This window comes from Physella acuta, unplaced genomic scaffold, assembly GCF_028476545.2.
Source record: "Physella acuta isolate Inbredline_101_S28 unplaced genomic scaffold, ASM2847654v3 ptg000937l, whole genome shotgun sequence".
In the NCBI taxonomy this organism is placed as follows: domain Eukaryota; kingdom Metazoa; phylum Mollusca; class Gastropoda; family Physidae; genus Physella; species Physella acuta.
This window is the reverse complement of record NW_026732454.1, coordinates 242,375-269,610: the sequence shown is the minus strand read 5'-3', so window position 1 is coordinate 269,610 and position 27,236 is coordinate 242,375. Positions and strand designations below refer to the sequence as shown.

Here is a 27,236-nt window from a genome sequence, read left to right as displayed (position 1 = left end):
GTACAGTTAGCATTGGGGAAAGGTACAGTCAGCATTACGGAATGGTACAGTCAGCATGGGGGAATGGTAAGGTCAGCATTAGGGAATGGTAAAGTCAGCATTGAGGAAAGGTACAGTCAGCTGGAGGACAGATACAGTCAGCATTGGGGAAAGGTACAGTTAGCATTGGGGAAAGGTACAGTTAGCATTGGGGAAAGGTACAGTCAGCATTGGGGTATGGTACAGTCAGCATTGGGGAAAGGTACAGTCTGCATTGAGGAAAGGTACAGTTAGCATTGGGGAAAGGTACAGTTAGCATTGAGGAATGGTACAGTTAGCATTGGGGAAAGGTACAGTTAGCATTGAGGAAAGGTACAGTTAACATTGAGGAAAGGTACAGTTAGCATTGAGGAAAGGTACAGTTAACATTGAGGAAAGGTACAGTTAGCATTGGGGAAAGGTACAGTCAGCATTGAGGAAAGGTACAGTTAGCATTGGGGAAAGGTACAGTCAGCATTGAGGAAAGGTACAGTTAGCATTGGGGTAAGGTACAGTCAGCATTCGGGAAAGTATGGTCAGCGTTGAGGAAAAGTACGGTCAGCATGGGCCTAACGGTGGAGCGCTAGAATGCTAACCCAATAGTTGAGTTTGAATCCGGGTTCAAGTTAGTGGTACGTCCCTGAGTCCACCCAACTCTGATGGGTATCTAACTCACGTTAGGGAAAGTAAAGGCGGCTGGGCTTAGTGCTGACCACATTATCCCTTTATATGCCGAGGTCAAGAAACATAAGAACTCCATTTCATCTGCCTAATCGATTGTTAGGTCTAAAGAGGAATCTTTACTTTACAGTCAGCATTGAAAGATGGCAGTCAAGATGGAGAATAAAAGGTTACTCCATTTCCATGTAAAATATTGCTATAAGTAAAAAGATTGATGAAATACCTTAACACCAGTGTCTGATGCTATAAGTAAAAAGATTGATGAAATACCTTAACACCAGTGTCTGATGCTATAAGTAAAAAGATTGATGAAATACCTTAACACCAGTGTCTGATGCTATAAGTAAAAAGATTGATGAAATACCTTAACACCAGTGTCTGAATAGGTTGACTCTGAACCAAGTTTCTTCCAGACAATGGAAGGTTCTGGATCACCTTCGGCTTCACACTTGAAGTTGATGTTTCCACCTTCAGCAGCATCAGTGATGTTGGTCATTTGTTTGATCACTGGTGGAACTGCAGATACAGAAATAATGGCGTTAGTCTTCTTGAAGTATAACTTTCAAGGTTAGTCTTGTTGAAGTACAACTTTACATGTGGCCAGGCTTGGACTAAATATAATTTAAAATTTTATTAATCTTCAACAAAATTTAATTTTAATTTAAAATTTTGTTAGGCTTGGACAAAATCTTTCCAGAAAGAAAAGAAGACAGAAGTTAAGAGCAAACGGACCACATGACCAGAGACGTAGTGACCCATTCCAGCGCCCAGGGTGGACTATCAATTTTGCGCCCTCCTCCTATTCATAGAAACTATATATATGTTGATGGGACACCCGACCCCCAATCCCGACTAGTTGAAAAGATTGGTGGTGCTTTTTACCAGTTTTTATCTCAAAACAGTTTTTATTTTTGTGCAACACGATGTAGAAATCAGTGTGTAAAGCCTTGTAGACTTTTCTTTTCTCAACTTTGACTTTTTATAATTCAATATTTCAGCTTAAAATAAATGAGCTTTTTAACTTTTTTTTTTTTAACCCTTTTGGCGCTCCCTTACATTTGGGGCCCACGGGACGGCCGCCCCACCATCATTCCCCTAGATATGCCACTGCACATGGCATGGGTTGTCACAAAATTACTGTGATAGAGGAAATCCCCTTCAATATTACAAATAAGAACAGGAAGAAACAGAGAGAGAGATTGACTCACTTTTAACATCGAGTGTGTTTGACTTAATTCCCCTCAATATTACAAATAAGAACAGGAAGAAACAGAGAGAGAGATTGACTCACTTTTAACATCGAGTGTGTTTGACTTAATTCCCCTCAATATTACAAATAAGAACAGGAAGAAACAGAGATTTTAACTTACTTTTAACATCGAGTGTGTTTGACTTAATTCCCCTCAATATTACAAACAAGAACAGGAAGAAAAAGATATTTTAACTTACTGTTAACGTCGAGTGTGTTTGACTTAATCCCCCTCAATATTACAAATAAGAACATGTAGAAACAGAGAGATTTTGACTTACTTTTGACATCGAGCGTGTTTGACTTAATACCCTTCAATATAACAAATAAGAACAGGAAGAAACAGAGATTTTAACTTACTTTTAACATCGAGCGTGTTTGACTTAATACCCTTCAATATAACAAATAAGAACAGGAAGAAACAGAGATTTTAACTTACTTTTAACGTCGAGTGTGTTTGACTTAATCCCCTTCAATATTACAAACAAGAACAGGAAGAAAAAGATATTTTGACTTACTTTTGACATTGAGCGTGTTTGACTTTATCACCCTCAATATTACAAACAAGAACAGGAAGAAACAGAGATTTTAACTTACTTTTAACATCGAGCGTGTTTGACTTAATCCCCCTCAATATTACAAACAAGAACAGGAAGAAACAGAAAGAGATTTTAACTTACTTTTAACATCGAGTGTGTTTGACTTACTTTTAACATCGAGCGTGTTTGACATACTTTTAACATCGAGCGTGTTTGACTTACTTTTAACATCGAGTGTGTTTGACTTACTTTTAACATCGAGCGTGTTTGACTTCTCAACCTTTCCTCCCTGGTTTGAGGCAATGCAAGTGTAAAGAGCCTCATCTTCACGCTGCAGTTTTTCAATGGTCAAAATGCCACTGTTTTTGTCCAGTAGGATGCCTTCTTTGTTCTCAGCTATAAGGTTCTCTCCCTGAAAAAAAAAAGATAAATAAAATTTTCCCGTGTGTTATTATACTAAATTTATCATGTTATACTCAATCAGGAACTCAATTATTATGTTATACTCAATCAGGAACTAAAATTATGTTATGTTCAATAAATTATGTTTTGCTGAATTAGTCATTACATTTGTTTTATTATACAAACAATTGTTTATAAGTTTTTGTGATTAAAGTACACCACACACAAAAAATCAACAACTGTAGATCTAAAATTGTGCTAGAGAAATTGTTTTTTTTTTTTACATATTTCATACAATTTAAAAATTATTGAAACGAAAATGCATTGCTAAATATTGGTAGGCAGAAAGATTTTTAGGGTATTTAAAGTAGTCATTTAACAGGTCAATTGACAGGTGATTAAACATATATCTTCAGGCTTACAATCAAGATTTAGCTTTAACAGGTATATTTAGGTTTAGAGTCAAGTTGTAGCTACAAAAGTTATTAGCTTTAAAGACCAAATTTAGCTAGAAAAGGTAATAGCTTTAAAGACCAAATTTAGCTACCAAAGGTATTAGCTTTAAAGACCAAATTGTTCTACAAAATGTATTAGCTTTAAAGACAAAATTGTGCTACAAAAAGTATTAGCTTTAAATACAAAATTTTGCTGCAAAAGGTATTAGCTTTAACCGTTAAAGCGCACGCCATGTGGCCTTACATGTTATAAGTTATGTAACAGCAAAGCCACAATCGTGGTTTGGCGCGCCTTAGGTTTTAAAGACAAAATTTAGCTGCAACCCAAAACTTAAAGGTTTACAGTAAAAATTTAGCTATTACAGAAACCTACTCGTTTGTATTCATAGGTGGGTTGAGGGCTGCCCTGGGCAACACAGGAAATGGTCACTCTGTCTCCGACTTTTGGGTTGTTTGGCTGGATGGTTGGTGGCAGGTCAATGGTTGGCGGTTCTGAAATAAAGATTTTTTTAAAAGGTTAATTTACTACTGAAGTAGCCAATACTCTTTCTTGCTTAACACAATGACTTAGCAGAGAAATAAAGATATAAAAAAAATGTGATAATAGACCATATAGCTAATAACTATAACAATTGAACCTAACTAGTTGCAACAGCTTAAGGCTGAAATAATGGCATCTAACAGGTTGATCTCTTGAAGTATTTTTTTATATTTTTAAGATCAGGTTATCATATGTTAAAATATGCTATCATAACATCTTGATTGTTTGTTTTTGTATCACTTTTGTACTAATTTGATTTATTTACAGTAATTAATATCTTAGGTAACTAAACTATATTTTTAACTAAAATTATATTTATGTTTTTTTCACATTGCCACAAAAATTATCTTTAACTCCAAACAAACTAGGTATTTAACTTGTTAAGGGTTAGAGATTGTGTAGAATGTGGGACTTCTTGTTATGGAGTATTATTTATGTTGTGTGTATATATATATATATATATATATATATATATATATATATATATATATATATATATATATATATATATATATATATATATATATATATATATATATATGTATTATGAAGAAAGTATTTTAGCAAATTAAAAGTACACTGACAAAAGTGAATTGTGTTTGATTGCAAAGAAAAAAATAAAGAGAGCACTGTATGTTACAAAAATATACTTACTAACAACTACATAGTTGATGGTGAAGACCTTGGCCTCACCACTCTGGTCCACCACCACATCACAGACGTAATTTTTGGAGTCTTCAAAGGATAAGTCTTTTATTGTCAGCTTGCTCTGACCAATGACGTACTTGTTGTTATCTGTCAAAAACACGCATTCATTTATCTTGATGTTACGTATGCTCAAACAAAAAGACTTTGTAGAGAACCCCCTATACTTGTCAGTAATACAATAAGACTCACCCATATACTTGTCAGTGACACAATGAACCCCCCAAATACTTGTTAGTAGCACAATGAGACCCCCACCCATGCTTGTCAGTGACAATATGACCCCCCCCTCATACTTGTCAGTGACACAATGAGACCCCCCATACTTGTCAGTGACACTATGAACCCCCCCCCCCCCCCATACTTGACAGTGACACTATGAGACACACACCCCCCACTTACCTGTGGTGACGCGGCTGCCATCTTCAAACTTCCATGTGATGGTAGGAGAGGGCTTGGCCTCAGCCTCACACATGACATTTCCCTCCTGACCAAACAGACCCCACTGGTTTTCCGGGGACTTTATCGTTATAAGCTCTGTTGAAGAGATTGTTTTTTTTTTAATTTTATTACAGTATTTTATTTCATGCTTAGCTGGGGACTAATAATATTTCCTCTGTTGAACATATTTTTTAAACAAAAATGATACTTAATGTAAAGATTAGACTGTACGCTAGACTGCTAACCCAAAAGTTTCGAGTTCAGATTAGGATTAAGATTAAGTCTCAAGATTTAAGACCCGTGTGACAATAAAAAAAAGATTTAAACAAATCTCTCCCCCCTCCACCAATAGGCTGTTTAGAAGAATATTAAACTTACTGTAAACTTGAAGATTAGTTTTCCTGCTGTCAGTCTCACTGCCGAAGGTGACCTCGCACTTGTATTCACCCTCGTCCCCATCCTCTACGGAATTGATGCGGAGCCTTTTGCTTGAACTGTCAGACCCTAGTTCTATCCTCACCCTGAAAATAACATTTTTATTTTATTTTCACATGAAATTATAAAAACTTCTCAAGAACTATGGGTTGATGAAGCGATACAGATTGTTAACCTGCTGTAGTTGATATACCTGCTGTGATTATTATACCAGATGTAAGTGTTATATCAGCTGTAGCTATTGGACCAGCTGTAGCTGTTATATCAGCTATAAGTATTATACCAGCTATAATGGTTATATCAGCCAGTGGCGTAGGCAGGGGGGGGTTAGGGGGGGTTATAACCCCCCCCATGTACCCCCAATATGACTACCTTTTTACCTTAAGCTACAGCTATTGACTTGTGTCGATATTATTTAGGGCTTAAACACTAAACACTTAACCTGGCAGCCTCTAGAACAACAATGTATATCATTGTGATGAGAATTGCCTGTAGAATTTAGTTATGAATTTTATTATCGTGCTAAAGTTAAGTATAATAATCTGGAACGCAGTAGGCCAAGGGAAAGTTGGCCAAGGTTAGATCAGTTAAGGAGTGTCGAATGGGGAGGGGTGGGCTACGTGGGTAGGCCTTTGTTGTCTAATATGATTGTAGTGCAACCGGAAAGCGCCTAGAAATTAAAAAAAAAACAACAACGAAGGAATTGATTATTATTCGCATTGAGGTTCTATAATGTGTATGTTTTTACTACTTCAAAACATTTGAAATTCATTTCACTAATGGCGGATGAAACAGGGAAACTGAAAACTATTTAATTTTTAAAAAGATAAGTAAACTGAAAATGATAAAGATGGCAGAGGACACAAGGTTATCAGTTAAAGGGTGTGACAGGGGGGGGGGGGGGGTGAGGGTGGGTTTGAATATGGGTACGTCTCAATTACTACCGGATGCACATCTGGCAGGAAAGCGTGGGCTGGACCCACAATTGTTGACACAAAACTTAGTGTTGGTAGATATAAAAACTGCGTAGGTGGTTAAATATAGATGTAGAGCCAGGAACCTACAGTAGTCATTTTTAGACAGTCAGAAAAGAAAGACCAATAATTATTTATTTTCTTATTCGCATAGTCGTGTTTTAATGTGTATCTTTTTGATAATTAAAGCAATTTAAATTCATTTTAATGATGTCGGATGGAAAAAGGAAATTTAAAACTACTTTATTAACTGATTTCTTTACAAAGAAAAATAAAACTGAAAATGATAAAAATGAAGATGGTACTATTGACTCTCAAACTACATTACATCAAGAAATTTCCATAAATTCAGCACCTTTGACTGTTTCTTATGCAAATGATATCGGCAATTTTATCAAAGGAGTTATTACAGATGATACACGGTTGTATTTATTAGAAAACATCTGGCGTCCCGAAGAACTTTTTAAATTTCCAGCAAGCGGACAAAGAAATTTAAAGTTTCAATATTCGTGGCTACTTAGGTGGAACTGGTTGACTTATTCCAAATTACTTGATGGCGCATTTTGCAAATATTGTGTTTTGTTTAGTTTGAATTATGGTGGTGTAGGTAGTCAGCCTTTAGGTAAGTTATCAAAAATTCCATTTTCAAACTGGAAAAAGGCAACAGACAAGTTTAATGAGCACCAGCAATGTGAATATCATAAAAGAGCAATTTTACTTTCCCAAAATCGTAAATCGGTTATGGAGAAAAAAATAGAACCTATTAACATCGCCTTGAACTCATCAGTAAGTCAACAAATTCTAGAAAATCGTTTAAGGTTAGCGCCCATAATAGAAACTATAATTTTTTGCGGCCGACAAGGTCTTGCACTTAGGGGGCACAGGGATTTCGGAAATTTTCAGTTGGAGGATCCTGACGAAAATGATGGAAATTTTCGAGCTCTTTTAAGATACAAAGCCATGGGTGGAGACGAAACACTTAAACATCATCTAGAAAATTCTTCAAAAAATGCAAGATACTTAAGTCCCACCATTCAGAATGAAGTGATAAATGTGTGCAATAAATTAATTGTTCAAAAGATTGTTGCGAAAATTACTTCTGTTAAATTGTTTTCTGTCTTAGCCGATGAAACTAGTGATATAGCTGGTATGGAGCAATTTTCGTTGTGTGTTCGCTACTATGATAACGACATAAAGAAAATAAGGGAGGATTTCCTACAGTTTGTAGGTGTAACTGATCTAACAGGCAAAGGACTTGCAAATGTTTTAATGGACACTCTAGCAAATTTACACATAGACGGTAATTTTATGATAGGTCAAGGATATGATGGAGCCGCTGCAATGAGTGGTCGACTTCATGGGGCGCAACAATATGTTGCTGAGAAATTTGATTTGGCTATTTACGTGCATTGCGCATCTCACAGTCTAAACCTAGCACTTTCTGATGCCTGCGAACTACCAGCTGTAAGAAACTGTATGGGAATTCTTAATAGTACATACAACTTTTTTAACACACCAAAACGACAATCTTTGCTTGCAAATTCAATAGAGAAATTAACACCTAAAGCATCAGCATCTCGACTTAAACGATTGTGCGCAACCAGATGGATTGAGCGTCATGAGTCTGTCAACGTTTTTATACAGCTTCAAAAAGCAACTGTTGATGCACTGGAAATTATGTCATCCTGGCACGATACAACAACTTCTTCAACAGCGGTTCAACTTTTAGGTGCAATTAGGAGTCTTGAGTTTCAAGTTTCTCTTAGAGTTATCTCAAAAATCTTTGCAATAACACTTCCTGTCAGCAGAATACTCCAAACAGAAAACTTTGATCTATCTGCGGCTCTAAAATTTACAGAAGATTCAAGTAGCCTACTAGTGAATATGCGGAAGGATGCTGAATCAGAATTTACTACCGTATTTAATGAAGTCAAAGACATTTGTGAGGACTTCGACATAGATATACTTATTCCACGTCGAGCTGGAAAACAAATTCAACGCTGCAATGTTATGGCAAATACGCCTGAAGAGTATTACAGAATAGCTGTATTTATTCCTTTCCTTGATTCGGTTATATGTCAAATAGGAGACAGATTGCTAAAACATAAATCTGTTTTGAGAGGTTTTATGTGTCTTTTACCCAATGACTCGGGTTTTACCAAAGAACAGGAAAAGAATGCCATAATACTTATGCAAAAATATGAACGTTTGATTAACAGCAGTGTCATCGATGAAAGCATTGGAGAACTGAAACTGTGGTGGCGCCACATTATTACAAGTGGAAATGTACCGCAAAACGCTCATCAAGCTTTTTTAATGTGTGACGTAAAAATATTTCCAACAGTACACAAACTACTGCAAATATTTGTAACATTGCCTGTAACAACTGCCGTTAGCGAACGCTCTTTTTCCACTCTCAGACGGCTAAAAACGTACTTGCGAAATACTACTTGCGAGGATAGACTAAATGGATTGGCATTATTAAATATTCACCGACAAATTGAAATTTTAGCGGATGAGGTTCTTGATGAATTAGCCAAGAGTCCAAGAAGACTTGAACTACGATTATAGGTAAGTAATGTTATAAGTACTTTTATCTGTTTGCTGTGTTCTAGTACTGTTATTGCGTCTATATATATATATATATATATATATATATATATATATATATATATATATATATATATATATATATATATATATATATATATAAAAAATGCTGGAAAAAAATTGGAACCCCCCCCATGAGACGATCCTGGCTACGCCACTGATATCAGCTGTAGCTGTTGTACCAGCTGTAGCTGATAAACCAGCTGTAGCTGTTATATCAGCTGTATTATACCAGCTATAATGGTTGTACCACCTATAAAATGTAATGCCATCATTTTATACCAGCTGTAGCTGTTATACCAAGTAAGTCTGTTATAGCAGTCGTAACTGTTATACCAGTTGTAGTTGTAAAACATGCAACAAGGAACAACAACGATCACAGGAGCATCAGATAAATCCTCCCCCCCCCTCCATATTTTCAGACACCAATTAAAACAATGATATTGCCCTCTCCATATTTTCAGCCACCAATTAAAACAATGATAAAGTAAAATAATTTTGCTTTACCTTCCAGTGGTAGCGGTCAGCTCCACCCCATTGATAAACCACTTGATCTCAGGCTTCTGTCCAGAGTCACTCTGGCTGACCGCTGAGCAGGTCAAGACCTTGCCAGAGCCCACGTTACCATCTATTGTATCGCCCTCTGGTGTGATCTTCATGCTGAAACTGATGGTTTTTTGACCTGTAACAACAAGAGTTACCATTATTAGTTTCATGTCAGACGGTTTTTGCGGTGCATATCAATTCAATTCGTACATTATTTAATAATAATTATAGTTGTTCTCTGCATAATTAATTAACTCAGCCAATTATTGAAGTGATAGAGAAAAGACATTGTATTTAAAAGAAACAAAAATACTCATCCATCATGCCAAAATTATTTTGTGGCTTTTAAAAAATGAGCATAAACTTAGATGTTTAGAACCTCGAAAAAAAATTTGGACAGATTGGGGTTTCAGCTAAGGATCTTGTGTAGCCTTTTTAAGTCTGTGAATTTAATTACCACAGGGGGGTAAGGGGGAGTTTTCAGGATAAAATCGATTTTATTTTAAATAATGTTAGTTGTTGTTTTTTTAATCAGCTGGTTTTAAATGTGGTGTAAAAAAAAAAGAACCTTCAAAGTAAATTAGGGAACTGGTAGTGTTCAAGAGAAGTTATGCTGTACTACAAATGGTTTGTTTTAAAGACATACACAACCAAGTATTGATGGTAAAATAAAACACCAAACAACATTAACAAATCCTATTTTTATCAATGTATGTAGTTGTATTAATGTATCTTTTATTTCATTGAGAAATGTCCGAATCCTATAGTGACTACTGTAGCAATAAATGTCACCAGCAACCCACCCTAAAGGTCAGGGTAACATTTATCTGTCCACCATTATTTCACCAGAACAACACACACAAATTGTGATTATCTCGCCAGTCTGCTCGGTTTATGGTGCTAGAACACGAGTCATAAATAGGTTACACTCGTGAATTAAGACTACAGAGTTTGTTTTTTCTTTATTGTTTACGGTGAAACTCAGGAATAGTAAGCGGTAATCATAAAGCACCATGATGAAAATTTAAAACGCATCTAAGGCAGAATTACATCATAGCATAGTCTCTCCTTGCTTCCCCCCCCCCCCTCCCCCATCTTATCTCTCTTTAATATATCGACTTATAAAAGATCTGAAAAAACGGACGCCATCTTTTTCCTGTTAAAATTTGAAGAAGATTAATTTAACCACAAGGCATATATTTTTTTTTAGAATCAGTAAATGTTAATAGACAGCAGACACTTCAGGGTAATATGTAATATAAAAACTTTTTTTTAGAAGTGGTGGGTGTCGCCGTTGATACGCCTACGCCCCGTAACAAACTATGGTCTCTTGGTCGAGGCCAGAGCGAGTTGATTTTGTGTAAAGATACTTGGGTGCTCTGTTCACAAAAAAAAAAAAAAAAAAAAAAAAAAAAAAGCTGTCGAGCTTCCCGTCCAATGCCGTGTAAAACAATGAGTTTTAGACAGGTGCGTAAGATCGTGCATCTGTGCGGGAGGTTCATGTGTGTGTGTTTTTTTGTGTGTGTGCAGTCTTGTTAACTTAAGTTAACGATGTGATCGGGACCGCCATCTTAAAACCCGCGCCCGAGGTTCGAGCTTTGACAGAGGGCCAATAAAATAAAAGACTTATGGGTTATACAAAACTCGAGGGTTTTTTTTAGGGGGGGGGGGGGGGGTAAATGGGTGGAAAGTAATTTATGACATGGTCTATTCTGTCGTACAATTGACGTCTAGTTATTTTTTTAAGACTATAGCTAGGGAGAAATCGTGGAGTAATCGTATGAACAGAAGTAGTTTGTATTCGCGTCTGTCTCGACGATTTAAAAAACTGTTTCCCTCCTCGCATCTCTACCCTCGTTTAAGATGAAAAGCCAATGCATTCCCCCCCCCCCCCCCCGCTCGTGTGTTAGACTCCCTATGGACACCGTGTGAGGCGAAGTAGAGGGGCATAGAAACTGTGTGAGGCGAGATGGGGTGTGGAAACTGTGTGGGGGAGGTGTGTGGGGGGACGGAAAGGGGGTGATGGAGAAATAATACAAATGGGTATCTGCTCGCCAGTTTCTGAACGCACGCCAATATCCGCCTGAACGTAACGCTACTGTGATAGACGAGCCAACTGTTTCCACGAGAAGCCCTCGCCGCGTGCTCCAATAAACATATGATGAAATCTCACCGGGCAGAGCCGAGGGATATCGTGTGAATCAGAGGGCTTTAAGACAGGGATGGCCGACAGGCAACGCGGGGTGGGGCTCATTATGTATGTATGTCTGTATCTTACATATCAAAGTTTGTATGTATTTGTATGTGGGGATGATAGGTGTAGATGTATTCAAATACACAGATGTCAGAGTGTTATGTGCATGTATGTGTTAAATATCAATGACGTAGTGTGAAGTGGAAAAAAAATTTAAAGGACAGCTCAGAGGTGTCTTATTCTACCTTGAGTGAGGGAATAGAAGGCCAGTGTGGGACAAGACTCTGATGTCGACGTGGTCAAGTCTAAAGAATACTGCACAAAGTCGTGGAGGTCTAGACCGATATGACAACAGGAAGCCTTAGCGAGATTTTGTAGTCGGCATGACTGGACCGACTAAAACTGTGTCCACGTCAGACCGTCAAATCACCAGACAACCACGTGCGGTCCTGTGAGCACGGCACCCAACTCGTGACGAGCATTGGACGAGCTCACGATCGATCCTTCAACACAGCCGACATTACACACACACACACTGGCACTCGCTGGCTCTTGTTACTGATGGCCTGCCACCCAGTGGTTCTCATTCTACACACGCCATCCCAGCGGTTCTCATTCTACACACGCCATCCCAGCGGTTCTCATTCTACACACGCCATCCCAGCGGTTCTCATTCTACACACGCCACCCCAGCGGTTCTCATTCTACACACGCCACCCCAGCGGTTCTCACTCTACACACGCCACCCCAGGGGTTCTCATTCTACACACACCACCCCAGGGTTTCTCATTCTACACACACCACCCCAGCGGTTCTCATTCTACACACGCCACCCCAGCGGTTCTCACTCTACACACGCCACCCCAGGGGTTCTCATTCTACACACACCACCCCAGGGTTTCTCATTCTACACACACCACCCCAGCGGTTCTCACTCTACACACGTCACCCCAGCGGTTCTCACTCTAGACACGCCACCCAGCGGTTCTCATTCTACACACGCCACCCCAGCGGTTCTCACTCTACACACGCCACCCCAGCGGTTCTCATTCTACACGCGCCACCCCAGCGGTTCTCATTCTACACACACCACCCAGCGGTTCTCATTCTACACACCCCACCCCAGCGGTTCTCATTCTACACGCCACCCCAGCGGTTCTCATTCTACACACGCCACCCAGCGGTTCTCATTCTACACACACCACCCAGCGGTTCTCATTCTACACACCCCACCCCAGCGGTTCTCATTCTACACACGCCACCCCAGCGGTTCTCCTTCTACAGAGCCCATCCAGCGGTTCTCATTCTACTCACGCCACCCAGTGGTTCTCACTCTACAGAGCCCATCCAGCGGTTCTCATTCTACACACGCCACCCAAGCGGTTCTCATTCTACACACGCCACCCAGCGGTTCTCATTCTACACAGCCCATCCAGTGGTTCTCATTCTACACACGCCACCCAGCGGTTCTCATTCTACACACGCCACCCAAGCGGTTCTCATTCTACACACGCCACCCAGTGGTTCTCATTCTACACACCCCACCCAGTGGTTCTCATTCTACACACGCCACCCAGCGGTTCTCATTCTACACACGCCACCCCAGCGGTTCTCATTCTACACACGCCACCCAAGCGGTTCTCATTCTACACAGCCCATCCAGCAGTTCTCATTCTACACACGCCCACCCAGCGGTTCTCATTCTACACACACCACACAGCGGTTCTCATTCTACACACGCCCACCCAGCGGTTCTCATTCTACACACGCCCACCCAGCGGTTCTCATTCTACACACACCACACAGCGGTTCTCATTCTACACACGCCCACCCAGCGGTTCTCATTCTACACGCCCCACCCAGCGGTTCTCATTCTACACACCCCACCCAAGCGGTTCTCATGTTCGCATGTTAGCCACTATTCGTAGGATGAACGCATGTAGCTTTCTCTGCAGTTAGGCTTACACAATCAACCCCCCCCCTCTCCCACACCCGCCCACCTCCTCTACATACCCACACACACTTCAGGTCAAGCTCTTTTATTTATTACTTACATTTTTTAGATAAATAAAACATCACTGTTTACATTCAGAAATGAATGTTCAAAATATTTTTTTTTAAATAAAATGAACCTACATGCAAACACACAGATAAAAAAAAATAATGAAATAACCCCGAGCTAGTTACGTGGCTTGAGCTGAAGACGAGGGCGATAAAAAAAAACAAGTAAACGCCACGAGGCTTCGTTTATTAGCAGGATCTTCATAACGCGTTTCACCTTTCTCCCAGCTCACACGCACACACGGGGAGAGAAGGGTTTTTAAAAAAAAAACATTGAAGAAAGTTGTTCTCTTATTACAACCTCAACTTCGCCTCGGTAATTCAATTGATGCACGAAGCATGACACGAGTCGATGCGAACAAACCAACGAATGTTTCGGAAAACAATGCACAAGCTACACTAGCATGGCGTCAAAAACATCAGGGGGCGGGGGGGGGGGGGGGGGGATATTTTCCCAGGGGGAAATATTGAAATATTTTCAAAGTATGATCAGATTTTAAACAGCGGGGGCGTAAAAGATTTTAAAAAATCAATAAAAATGTTATGCTAATTATTTTTTTTTAAATTCTTTGCTTGAATGCTTTATCTTCTCAATTAACCCATTAGACGAATATCACATTACTAAGGTGCAAACAAAGGCATCAAATGAACATCAACAAGCTCTGTATTGCTCAACTCGGGCATCCAACGCCATTAATTAACATCCACAACTACATTTGACACGGATATTAAAAAATAACATTAATGAGACGCATGATGGGAAATAACTCTGCTGAGAGCTTGACCAATATGCCCCCTATGACCAAATGACCTGTAATGCCAAAATCGTTTTGTTAAGTGACCGCTGGTATGCCCTGTAAAAAAAAACGTTCCTCGCGGTACTTGCCACGTGACCAACTCGGCGGTAGATCTGGAACTCTATTGATCCCGCACGTGACGAGCGTTGGTCGAGTTCCGCCCGGCGGCCCCGAGTTTCTGAGGGATTAGTTGTGCCGTTTAGGCCGGGCCGAATCTGATTAATATGTCGGCTCCAATATGTGGCTCTTATTTTTTTAGTTGTTCTAAAAACTAGAACAAATATTCATCCCAGCGCCCAGTAGCTATATCGATCGGATTTATTGCTGACGCAGCAAAAAAATCAAACACTACAGCTACTTAGGCTACAAGATATCTAATTACTCCCCTCGACAGATGTAAGCAGGGTATAAGATAACTAACAGACTTCGTGTTTTAGTTTACAGATCGGTGGATTTTAAAAACTGGTTTTGAATTCTTCGAGTTAAATACAACTTAATATTAGATCTATATGAAATAATAGATTCTTTTTAAATGGCTTGCGTGTACCAATGGGCTCCACTGTTTATAAGTTTATAATATTTTTGACAGCTAATGAGAGTCACATAGTTAGACAGGAACAGAGTCAGACATTGTTGACAGTCAGAGTCAGTCATCGAAAGATTCGAAAACAGATGACTCTCACAACATTCACTATTGCGTAGAGACACTGGTCATCGAACTGGTCAATCTAATCACGGACTGACTCTGTACTCTCAAGGCAAGCAGAGCATGGGCACACTGAGACCCAAGCGAAGTCAATAAGAATGGTCTATGTAGTAAAAAATAATTATTTTTAAGTTGGGAGTAGTGTCCCTTAAACTTGCTTTACTGCTCGACGTCATTCCGCTAAAAAAAAAAAGCATTATATTTTTTTCCGATTTTTAATTCCGAGTCTAACTTTTTAAAAAGTATATTGTGAGTGGTTATAACTGCCAGGGGCTATAAACATAAATCTATCAAAGCACAATTTAAAGGGGAGGGGGGCGGGAGAATAAGGCGTCGTCTGATAACTTATTCTCGAAGAGCTATTTCGTTTCATTTTACAAGAACTGTATCCGGTTTCTCTTGATGGATATTGGTTTTGAAATCTGTGTCACGCCTGAGCTTTTCTACTTCCTGTTTGGTCTACAAGAACACAAAAAAAACATGGCCGATAAGACCGGTTGCATGCTGGGAAGAATTTACTAATTGATCAAAATCACATTTGGCGGTGTGAAGGGGAGGGCTGGGGGGGGGGGGGGGGGGGGGGTAGACTAATTACGTGAAAGCTAGCGAGGTGACTGCCTGCATAAACCCACGTGTTATCGGCGGTAGATGGGTCATGCGATGAATCATCCGTTATCAATAAAAGACGGGGTTATCCCCCGGCACGGTTGAACAATACTCATCGGGACAAAACGCGTACCACATTTTTTTTTTCCACGGGAAATGCCGTCGGGGAATATTCCTACATCTACATAGACCCACGTGCGCAGATATACAGATCTGACTACGTAGTAAATGTGACGTAAGGAACGAGGGAGTAAAAAAAAACGAGAGCTGGATAGTTGAGATAAAATCCAAATGGCCGCACCGGCAACATTGATCGCGTAACTCACTCGATTGCCAGGTTTTCTCAACTTGTTTTCGTCTGCGCGAAAGGAAACTCTTTAGAGTGTACGCCAAATCAATACAGCAGCTAGCGCCTGCTTCCTGCAGCTAGCGTGTGCTTCCTGCAGCTAGTGTGTGCTTCCCTTCCTGCAGCTAGTGTGTGCTTCCCTTCCTGCAGCTAGTGTGTGCTTCCCTTCCTGCAGCTAGTGTGTGCTTCCCTTCCTGCAGCTAGTGTGTGCTTCCCTTCCTGCAGCTAGTGTGTGCTTCCCTTTTCTGTAGCCAGCCAGTAAATTTGTGAAAAGAAAATTTCTCCTTTACCAGTGAATGCCGAGGCAGGGCGAAGTCATTAAATAGTTAAAAACCAATATTGATCTTCGGGTCAAAAGGGGACATTTGTTCTATTATCAGATACATTTCAATTCTCCACGGGGCTCCGCCCGCCGCCCTTAGAAATGGGCGAGTCATGGTCTATTAGATTAAACGTTACGGGTTTGGGTACCCATGGTTTTGCTATGTTCGCAAGATGATACTTTATAACGGTGAATGTTAAAATTCACAAACTAAACCCTGACATCGCCACACAGTTATGTAAGCACCACATTTTTTTTTTTAAATCCTAGGCGCTGATTCAAATTAAACACAACAAAAAAGTTTAATCAAGAGGGATCTATTTTTTTCTTTTTTTTTAATCTTGTTTAATTTTTTTTTATAATTTATTTTTTGCGATGTAAGATGTGTATGGAAGGCGCATGCATTTTTCAAAATTGTAGATATATCTAGAAAAGAACCGAAAAACTCGTTTTTAGTTAAGAGAAGTATTACGACTGCTTATTTAATTCGGAATTATCTATAAATAATTAACACGTTAATGGGGTAAACCCAATGATTCGGGTAAACCCGATGATTCGGGTAAACCCAATGATTCGGGTAAACCCGATAATTCGGGTAAACCCAAATGATAAACCCGTACGTGAAGGAAATCCCGTATTTTCAAAAACAAATTACTAGTCAAATTAAACATATGGTGCACACATTATTTTTTAAATAGCACTTAACGAAATCGATAGTCTTATTTTATTTGGTCTTTAAAGATGGGATAATGATTTGATTAAGTGTACTGGTTTCGTGGATTGTAAAAAAAATTTGATTATTAACCGCTTGATGGACCCCCCTCCTCCCCCTACCACACACTCACAAATAGTTTATTATAAGTGAATCTAGTGGTGTTCATTAACACATAACACAGTTTCGCAATTTTATTAGATATCTTAGTTTCGTGTCGTTGTGATTTTTTTCGGGTGCCAGTGTCCAATACCCCAGACATGTTAGGCACTAGACTCAGGGAAAACTCTGCTTCACCTACCTCTTTAGACCGCCCGAATCTAAAAGCGTTTTTTTTTTTTTTCCTTTTCAAAGGAAATTTCAAAGTTATTAAGACATTCGATGAATGAATGTGCTAGCTAAGTACAATTTTCGATTCTGAAATTGAATTATCGCCCTGGATAATAAAAAAAAAAAAAGCAAAAACCAAGAACACGTTAGGTGTGTTTCCAATAAAGAAAAGGTGAATAATAAATGATGAATGTAGGCAGGAAGAGATTGATTTGTGAGAACACTTGGTATTAATGTCTTCACCCTCCCTAGACGAGTAGCACTCGGCGGAGTTTGCGCAGCTTGACAACACGCTCGTAAAGTCGTTCGGGCCTTCGCGAGTGTAAATCTTTATGTACCGAAATGTGCTGAACGTTTGCATTGTTAATGACTTTTCTCTAAGCTTGTTTTTCAAAACTGATATTTGTAATTGAAGATGAGGAAGTGTTGTGTAAATGGGCATTGAAGCGAGCTCTGATAGACTTAACGGGAAACATCACACTAGTAAAAAATAGTTTTTAGCTTAATCGGATATTCCCAGTTATTTCACCATGCCAGCGGTTCTAACACTATACAAAGTAGCGCCATGGGGAGGGGGTGATGTATTTTAAAAAAACTATCAGGGGAAAATGTCTAAACGGATTTATGATTCAGTTTTAAAGACGGGCAGACGAAAACGATTTGACATCATATTTTTGGGGGGTGGGTGAGTTGTAGGTCAAGGTCGTGAGATCTGGGTGGTGGAGGTGACGAGGTGAGAACAAGCCCAGACGAACGTGTAGACAGATTGCTGGAAACCGGGGGTTTGATTTTTTTAATCAGAAACGTGTGAAGGTGAGGTGAGTAAATAGTTTACCTGCCCCAGGTACGTCAAAGGTAGACCAGGTAAATAAGTGTAATCAGGGATGTTTAGCGGGACCCCAACACGTCCGCCGCTACACCTACCGACCTGTCATGTTTTTACTGTAAATATTGCTATCTTTGCTTCATAACATTTCTTCAGATACGTGTTCATTTTAAATTACCTTTTAATACAAAATTAGAACTGTCTAACATTATGTTTATAAACAAAATGTGTAAGCTTATGTTTATAATAAACAAACTTGGTTTCTAAACAAACATTTTAAAATTAGTGTTGACTAAATATTTATCCATTTTTTTTAATTAAAAAAAAAGAATTACGAACGAGCTTAAAAACAATCACTCTCTACCCTTTTGTCAGCCACATACACAAGACCCCCCCCCCCTCTCACTCCCGTTATTAACACCAGCAGCCGACCCCACCCATCCTTCCTACAACCACCCCTCATCTGCCACACACACACACCCTTCCCACACACATTACACAAGCCACCACACTTGTCTACCACACAAACCATCCGCCCACCACCATCTCACCTTAAAACCGCCGTTACCACGCCCGATCACCCCCCCCCCCCCCCCATCTCCCAAACACACCACCCATCCACCAAACAAAATCACCTCCCCCCTCTCCCCATCTTCCAACCACACCCCCCACCAAATAAAATCACCCCCCTCTCCCCATCTTCCAACCACCCCACCCACCAAACAAAATCACCTCCCCCCTCTTCCATCTTCCAACCACACCACCCACCAAACAAAATCACCTCCCCCTCTCCCCATCTTCCAAACTCACCACCCACCCACTACCCGACCACCACCAGCGCCCAGCCCTGTTCCACCCTATACTTAAGAGATCATCTTTCTCGTACCTACACTAAAAGCACATGTGATCCACGTGTCTAAAACGACAAGTAACGCGCTGGATTAGATGCCGCATCCTCCCCCAACCGCGCGTAACCTTTGGAATCGACGCCCATCTATTAAAAGCCCACCGATACACTTGTAACTGGCATTTTTTTTCCGATTTTCTGGAGACCTTGACATTTGATTTCTTCTAAAGGAGTTTTTTTTTTTTTTTGTTTTTTTTTTTTTTTTTACGCTAGGAGCGTGGCCAATCCTTTAAATGGTCCGCGTTACTGGTCAGTTATCTGTACCTTGAGAGCAAAGGTCAATACCGGCAAAAGGTTGTACATAAGTGCTGAGGACAATGGGGTGTGGGGGAAGTGGGTGGGGGCAGGAGTGAGCAGAATTCAAATGTTGAGGTCATCAGATAAAAATAAAATGTCTACTCTAAATTACAACACGCCAAGGGTGACTAAGACGATGTTTTGTGGGTACATCTTTTCCATTCCACCTACCACAGTCATCCCCCACACACACACCGACTAATCGATATAAACGATCTAGCGAATATCAAGGGGGTGGGGGATTTCTTGAGTGGCAATGACGTAATCGTGACTACGGCGCCTTGGTGATAGTGACTAGTTTAGGTTAGAGGTCATGTATAAGTTAGACGAAACAGAGTACAGCTTAGTTAGTTAAACAGACCGACAGAAATACAGGAGCTGACCGGTCACGTGAGACGGTCAGTATTAGTAGACAGTATATAGTATAGACTAGTAAGGTAGAAGTAGAACAATTGATTTGTGCTAAATAAAGAACATTATATCTTGGACTGGACTTGTGTGTGGTGATTTCACAAAACTATACTTGGCTTGGGACTTCGTCTTGTTCACCCATCCCCCCCCCCCCCCCAACACACAATAGGCTTATTCACTTTCACTCGCCCACCCGCCAGTGTTCCCTCTAAGCTGCGCGGCTGCGCGGCCGCGCAGCACTTACAAATATGCCGCGCAGACATTTTCTGATGCCGCGCACAGATTATCAGAACGTCGGGCAAGTCTGATTCACTAAAAAAATTGTAGTCAGTGGCTTGAATTAAGCGACATTTTTAGTGCCTGTTTTGTTAAACAAACAGTCTTTGTGTTTTGGGGCCTCGACCAAACTGATACTTAAAGCTTGTGACCCCTGGGGGAGTGAGTGACCTCGGTTGTCATACCACAGGTCTAGTTAATGACTTAACTCTCAACTGAGCGGGGCGGGTACCGATGTGATGTCTGGGTGACACTCCCTCTGCTTGATTTAATGGGTTACCCCAAAACTGACCGTAAAAGGGATTGTGGCTACTAGCTGACCATGCAAGGTTTTATTTTCTATTGTCACTGCCCTCCCCCATCTCCCAACCCCCACCCACCTCCTTGATACTATGACGGTTTATCCAAGTCAGATGCAAATTCTAGGTTACTTAAGGTGGATGTGTTTTTACTCTGATTGGTTTAAGGATTTATATACTATATATCCAATTCTTGGGATCATTACGTGCACCTGGATCGAACTGTTTCAGTATTAACAGACTGGTTTGGTAAATAAGGAATAAAAGTTTACTACTCTGTGCTATTTGAAAATGTTAAAAAGAAAAAATGTGTGTAACAAGCGGTAAAACAATGCAGCAAAAAAAAAAAACAAAAAAAAAACGAGAGATTCGTTTAAACTGGAATGGCTCAAAGTTAAAGTAACAACCGATACGCCAGATTCTAAGAATGTTTCAGTTGAATTAAGAAGCATCTATGAATATTTAGATGAGATTGGACTGAAGTGTAAGTTCTGTGCTGCTAGTACTTGTAACAAAACCAACAAAGACAACGAATTTGTCACAGGAAAGCTCTGGGAATTATAGGCGCTTGACTACTGTAAACGTCATTTGTCTCGTGTTCACGTAGGAAATGTTGCGATTGTGTATACCCGCTCAAATGGGACTGGTCTTAAACGTCTGCTGGTTGAAACTAACAATGAGTGAGAAGAACGAATTGAACAACATGAGCGCCAGCGGTCAAACGAGGATCAAGTTCGAATTCTAATGGATAATGTTCTTCTCGCCATTAGGATGAACGCCTCGATGCTGTCGGTACAACTGATTCATAACCACATGGGGAAGTATGTTTCTATACCAGACAGTTGGCAGAACTTCGAGTAGCATCGTTCCACACGCTTATAGTTGATGAAAGTACTGACATAACAGTACATAAAATGCTGATCCTTTATTTTAAATTTCGTCCAGTCAATTCTTTATTCTACAAAACCGTTTTTGGTGGAATAATTCAGCTTACCGCATGTGATGCCTCAGCTCTGGAGGCAGCCATAACACAGTACTACACTGAACATCAACTTGACATGAACCGCATGGTAATGATAACATCAGACGGGGCATCGGTTATGTTAGGCCGTAGGAAGGGATTAGCTGCTTTACTGAAGGCTAAGGTCCCCCATCTTGTTGAACAGCACTGTGTTGCTCATCGATAAGACTTGGCACTTACTGACGCTTGGAAAGATGTTAATTTGTTTAAAAATATTGAGGTTCTCTTACGCACGGTTTACACTTTATTTAGTCGATCTTCAGTTAAAAAGGGCGAACTTGAAGAATTGGCCAAGGTGCATGATATGGATGTAATTTCTTTTCGACCAATTCACGAAGTTCGTTGGTTACACGTCACTTTGCTGTCAGTGCTTTTGTTAGAAATCTTGATGCTTTAGCTGCTTACTGTGAAGAACAAGTCCAAGACTACAATGATCCTGTTTGTTGTTATGTTTTGAAATCATTAAGAGATCCACTGTATCAAGTTGCGCTTTATACCGTTAATGATGTATTAACTGAATTAGCTAATCTATCAATGTTGTTGCTGCGAAGTAATTTATCATCTATTGAAGCATATCAATTTTGCATTTCTAAAATACGCAAATTAGAAGCACAATACCTGAGTGAAGATGTTTATTGGAATGATAATGCCAAGAAAATTTTGAATGAAAACGTAGGAATCGATACAAGACCAATCACGCAGTTTATACGATCGGTCTGCGGTCATTTAAATGTAAGGTTTCCAGGAGATGAATTGCAGTTTTGTTCAACTTTTGATCATACTGGTTTAAATAAACCGGGAGTGATCTCCCCTAAACTTTCTCGAATATTCTTATATAAAATAACAGGGGATGGGAACTCGGGCTATAGACATGATTTTTAATCCATTTTAAATACTTAAAGTTTTAAAAATAGAATAAAATCTCGTAGACAAATTAATTGCACACCAAGTGAACGCGAAATAAAAAAGCGCATAATAGTGCGCAATATTATTATTACTTTTAAAATTTACATTAGTTTTTTGAGAAATCGGAAGTAGCGTAAAGTACTACTTCCAGTCAACGGAAATGACTCAAAATTTAATAGAAGGTAGAGAATTAGATCTTTTACTTACGTATGAAATTTCATTTATCTATCTGAAATAGTACTCAAGTTATAGGCTTTTGAAAAATTCAAAGTAGGAAAAGTACCACTTCCGGTTATCGGAAATCGCTCAAAAGTTGATACGGATCTACGATTTTGATAAAATACTTATATATGAAATTTCATCAACCTAGCTGTAACGGTACTCAAGTTATCGTGTTTACACACGGACACACACACACACAGACACACACACAGACACACAGACATACGGACAAGATTGCAAAATTATGTTTTTCCGTATCAGTGAGATGCAAAACGTCGAGATTTGCAAAAATCTCGATTTTTTTTTTTTTGCACGATTACAAGACTTTCTCTATACTTCGTATATACGAGAAAGTAAAAATTGTGCATTTGAGTTTGGCGTCAAAGAGATCAAACAACTGTGCGTTAAGCGCAAAGACTTGTTACAAACAACAAATGAAGAGTCATTTATCACGCAATACAATGACTTCAAATTTCAAATCAGTGAAAAACTCAAATCAGGTTCAGTAAATTCACTAACTGAAATCGCAGGAGTTGCTTTAAACGATGAACAATTTAGCTTATTGGCAAAGTTAATTGACATATGCTGTACTTTTCAAGCATCCAGCGCTGATTGCGAGCGAGGTTTTAGTCTTATGAACAGCATTAAAGTACAAGCACGAAATAGACTTGAAGCCACACATTTGGAGAATCTAATGCGAATTAAATTATATCTAAATGCTGGAGAGGATGTGGATTTAAACAAAGAATATAAGGTGTGGAAGCAAGGCAAGGTTAGAAGCGAGAAATTGCAATAAATGCCCCTGAAAGGTTAGCTAATTTTGTTTTCAAGTCAGCTTTTTAAAATGGTTAACATGTTAAACTGTTGTATTTGTAACATTATTAACATATGATTGCATTGCACTAACATAGTAAGTCGACCATATAACCTGTTGTCTAAGTATAACTCTGAAAGTTTCTGTTGTGTATTTTATTTTATGTTGATGGGATTCGTATCTTCTTTTAATTGCATACGTTTCACTAGTCCTACACATTATACTATTAATTTATCAAAATGCATGCCTTCATTACTCTGCTTAATTGCAAGCCTAAACATACATATAAAGTTGCCCAAGTCATTTTTAGCACCGCGCACGCAACATATTTTTTGCACACACACTCTTGGTCCTTAGAGGGAACATTGCCACCCGCTTATGTGGAAAGGCTAAAACAAACCGAGCAAGACCAACCACGGAATGTGTATTATGAGACTGTATTTAGATGTGTGTATGTCCCTCCTATAATTAGAGTTAGACCTGCGCTCTACCGTCCTTTTTTTTTCAAATATTAGCTTGGTGAGGTCAGTGTTGACATTTGTTACTCTATTGTTAGTCAACCCCCCCCCCTTTTTTCTTGCCCCTCTCCCAATTCAGTCTAGCTGTTATATCATCGTTTTTACCCCCCCCCCCCCCCCCTTTGATCTAGGATAGAAAATTTCACTGCGGTACGTTTTGCCTGCCGTGCGGTGATCTCCAGCCTCGATCGATCCGTGATACCTGAGCTGAAACTGATCGATTCAGATCAAACGAAACGCGGCTTTGAATGGATATTAGCAGAAATGGAGTCTTTTGCCGACAAAGAGTTACCAGTACTTTTAAATGATCGGCATTCAAGGGAAATAATTCGACTCTTTTCTTTTTTTTTTCTCTTAAACTTTAATTAGCTAGTTGTGATGAAGAATTTGATTGGTGGTGGTTCGGAATGGGAGGGGGGGGGGGGGTATAAAGGCAGAGGCGTAGCGAAGGGGGGTGGGGGACATATGTCCCGGGCGCGGACCTTAGGGGGCGCCAAAATGGGTTGGAAAAACAAATTGAAAGTTGGAGGGGGGGTGCAAATGGAAAGTTTGAGGGGAGGGGGTGCAAATGGAAAGTTTGAGGGGAGGGGGGATGCAAATGGAAAGTTTGTCCCCGGGCGCCGTGAAGGGTCGCTATGCCTCTGGATAAAGGTGGAAACAAAACATTCTAACAAATGTTGTTGTTTTTTTTTTTTAATTTTATTTAAATTTTGCTTTTGAATCGTCTGCGTCAAAATCTAAAGCCTAAAAAAGGAACTCTAAACCTAACAATTCACCGGAATTAAAAACCTGTTTTAAGAAATTTAAATCTTCAAGCACTTTGGTTGTCTTTCAATGGTTTAGCAACAGGTGTGTTGTGATTCGGGAAATGGCTGTCAAAATCGCGGGGGGGGGGGGGGGGGAGGAGCGCCGTTTTAAATCTAAGTGGGTAGTGGTCTGTCGCTGGAGGGTCTGGGTAATATCTGTCGTCAGGGACGCTAATGGTGTCCGAGTTGTTGCGGGCCCGTGGAGGGGGGACGCCCATAGGTGAGTCAGTTGCAGGTCACGTGTTGACGCCCTGGGGCGGGACGCGTAATTCTGTCCCCACCCCTAACGGATGTGCAAGGTTTTGGTTGCAAGGGATATCCTGATTTAAGTGGTTGGGGGTGTGGTTGTGTAGCAATGGCTGTAGACGTTGGTTCTAGGAGAGGTGTAGGGATGTGGTTGTAATGGTTGTAAGGTGACGGTGGCAAGGAAAGTGTGGAGGTGCGGTTGTATTTTCATGATGGTAGGTACGAGAGGTGTAGGGTTGTAGTTGTGTGGCAATGTAACGGCGTGTGGTGTGGTTGAAGAGGTTGGTTGTAGGAGTGTGGTCGTAGGGACGATGTAGTTAGGGTATGGTTTTAGGTGTTTGCAGAAGTTTTGATAAAAGGGATGTAGTTTCATTGATTTCCTCCCAGTGATTACACTATCACGTGTTGTTTTTCAAAGATCATATGATAAGGAGCTTATTTTATTTTAATCAGACGTCACGAAAAACTACTGAAGTCTATTCTGATCGCTGACTAATAATGTAAACCCGAGACTTGGAAAACACAGGGCAATCTATTGTAACAGAGCCAGGGGGAAAAGCACTCGAACACTATCGCGTTACACAGCCCTGGCGGCATCCTCGGCGGGGATGGACCAGCACACAAAAATTGCCTTCGTGCTTTACTGCTGTCTTCATTGAATTCATCCAAATATGGAACGACTGGGCATGCGTAGGAGGCCGAACAGAGCGTGCAGAAACTATTTCCGTTCTGCGGGAACCCGGATGATGGAGCCATTCAAAGTGTCCTGTTGCATTGTACAACAAAGATAAGGTCAGGGTTTTTAAAAAAATGGACGGCGCTGTTGACTTGTTGGTTCGCGTGTTCACGCGCTTAGTCGTGAATCTACGAGATGTTATTTTTTTTAATTAACGAAAATTAAATAGGTTTTTAGCAAAATTTTACCTTAATGTAAAACAATCATTGTTAACAATGGTGGATACAAGTGGATACACTGATTTAATTTAACGTCAACTGCAGTTGTTTTTGTTCTGTTAGGGCTCTTATAGACTGTGCGATGAAAGCATCCGAACTCTATCGCTCTTGTGCTGGCTGACTTAAGTTGGATGTACTATGATGAAATCAATTTAATTAACTAATGCATCAATGATACGGTATGGTCAAATGGTAGAGCGTTCGACTACTAGCCCAGAAGTCTCGAGTTCGGATCTCGGTCTGGACTCGAGACTAGAACTAGGTCGCCCCAGCTCTGATGGGTACCTGACACACGTGGGGAAAGTAAATGCGACTGGGTGAGTTTTGAGCCTGCGGGTATATTTTTACGCACCATCATTTCACAAGCTAAGGTAAATAAAATTGTACCTCTACTTCATATTATGGATCTTTAGGTCTGAAAGGGGAACCTTATGCATCAATGATCAGCATATATTAACCTCATTTTATTTTCCTAGGCCGGAGAAAAGTGTGTCGACAATGAAAGAATGCTTCATGTACAAATTATGACCAAACGTAAACGAGAGGGGGTAAAGAATATTTGTAGGTTATCTATTTGCAAAAAACCCAAACTAGAATACCCTGTGCTTACATGAAGCCCTAACATTGTAACCGGCTGCGGTTTACAACAATGATTGATGCAGACGACCACTGACAACGGAGGGCGTGCCGGTTTGGGGAAGGGAATGCCAAAAAAAGAGCCGGATGTAGCCGACATTTACGCTGTGATGGTGCCATTTAACAGTGGTATGATGGGAAAATCACGCGCGGAGCGAGATTTAAATGTATACATTGTGAATCGAGTGCAGCGCCACCTATTATCAAAGCCGGGTAAAGGGAAGCGAGGAAAAAAATATTGTGTTCACAAAATTTGTGAAATGTTTAGTTGAGGCTGGAGGCATTTGAGAGAAATTTTTAAAAAAATTGGAAATTCCCGCTGCATCTATTTACGTGTGAATAATGTCATAATTGACAACCAAAAAAAATAAATTCGTACCTTTAGTTAAGAGACGAATATATGGGACGACCAAGGCTTCTAATTAAT

The 27,236-nt window shown here is 40.0% G+C and overlaps 1 protein-coding gene across 5 annotated transcripts in view; it reads right to left on the bottom strand.

Moving 5' to 3' along the window:
- The window catches only part of LOC131953654 (neural cell adhesion molecule 1), a 99,943-nt gene that overhangs the window by 29,175 nt on the left and 43,532 nt on the right, over window positions 1–27,236 (bottom strand). For all 5 annotated transcript variants that reach the window (XM_059316946.1, XM_059316947.1, XM_059316948.1 and 2 more), the window contains exons 2-8: window positions 9,558–9,732; window positions 5,410–5,552; window positions 4,993–5,127; window positions 4,540–4,680; window positions 3,718–3,836; window positions 2,737–2,899; window positions 1,064–1,215 (exon numbers count right to left, since the gene is read on the bottom strand). In XM_059316946.1, coding sequence (XP_059172929.1) covers window positions 1,064–1,215; window positions 2,737–2,899; window positions 3,718–3,836; window positions 4,540–4,680; window positions 4,993–5,127; window positions 5,410–5,552; window positions 9,558–9,732 — 1,028 coding nt within the window. The remainder of the gene's footprint in view (window positions 1–1,063; window positions 1,216–2,736; window positions 2,900–3,717; window positions 3,837–4,539; window positions 4,681–4,992; window positions 5,128–5,409; window positions 5,553–9,557; window positions 9,733–27,236) is intronic.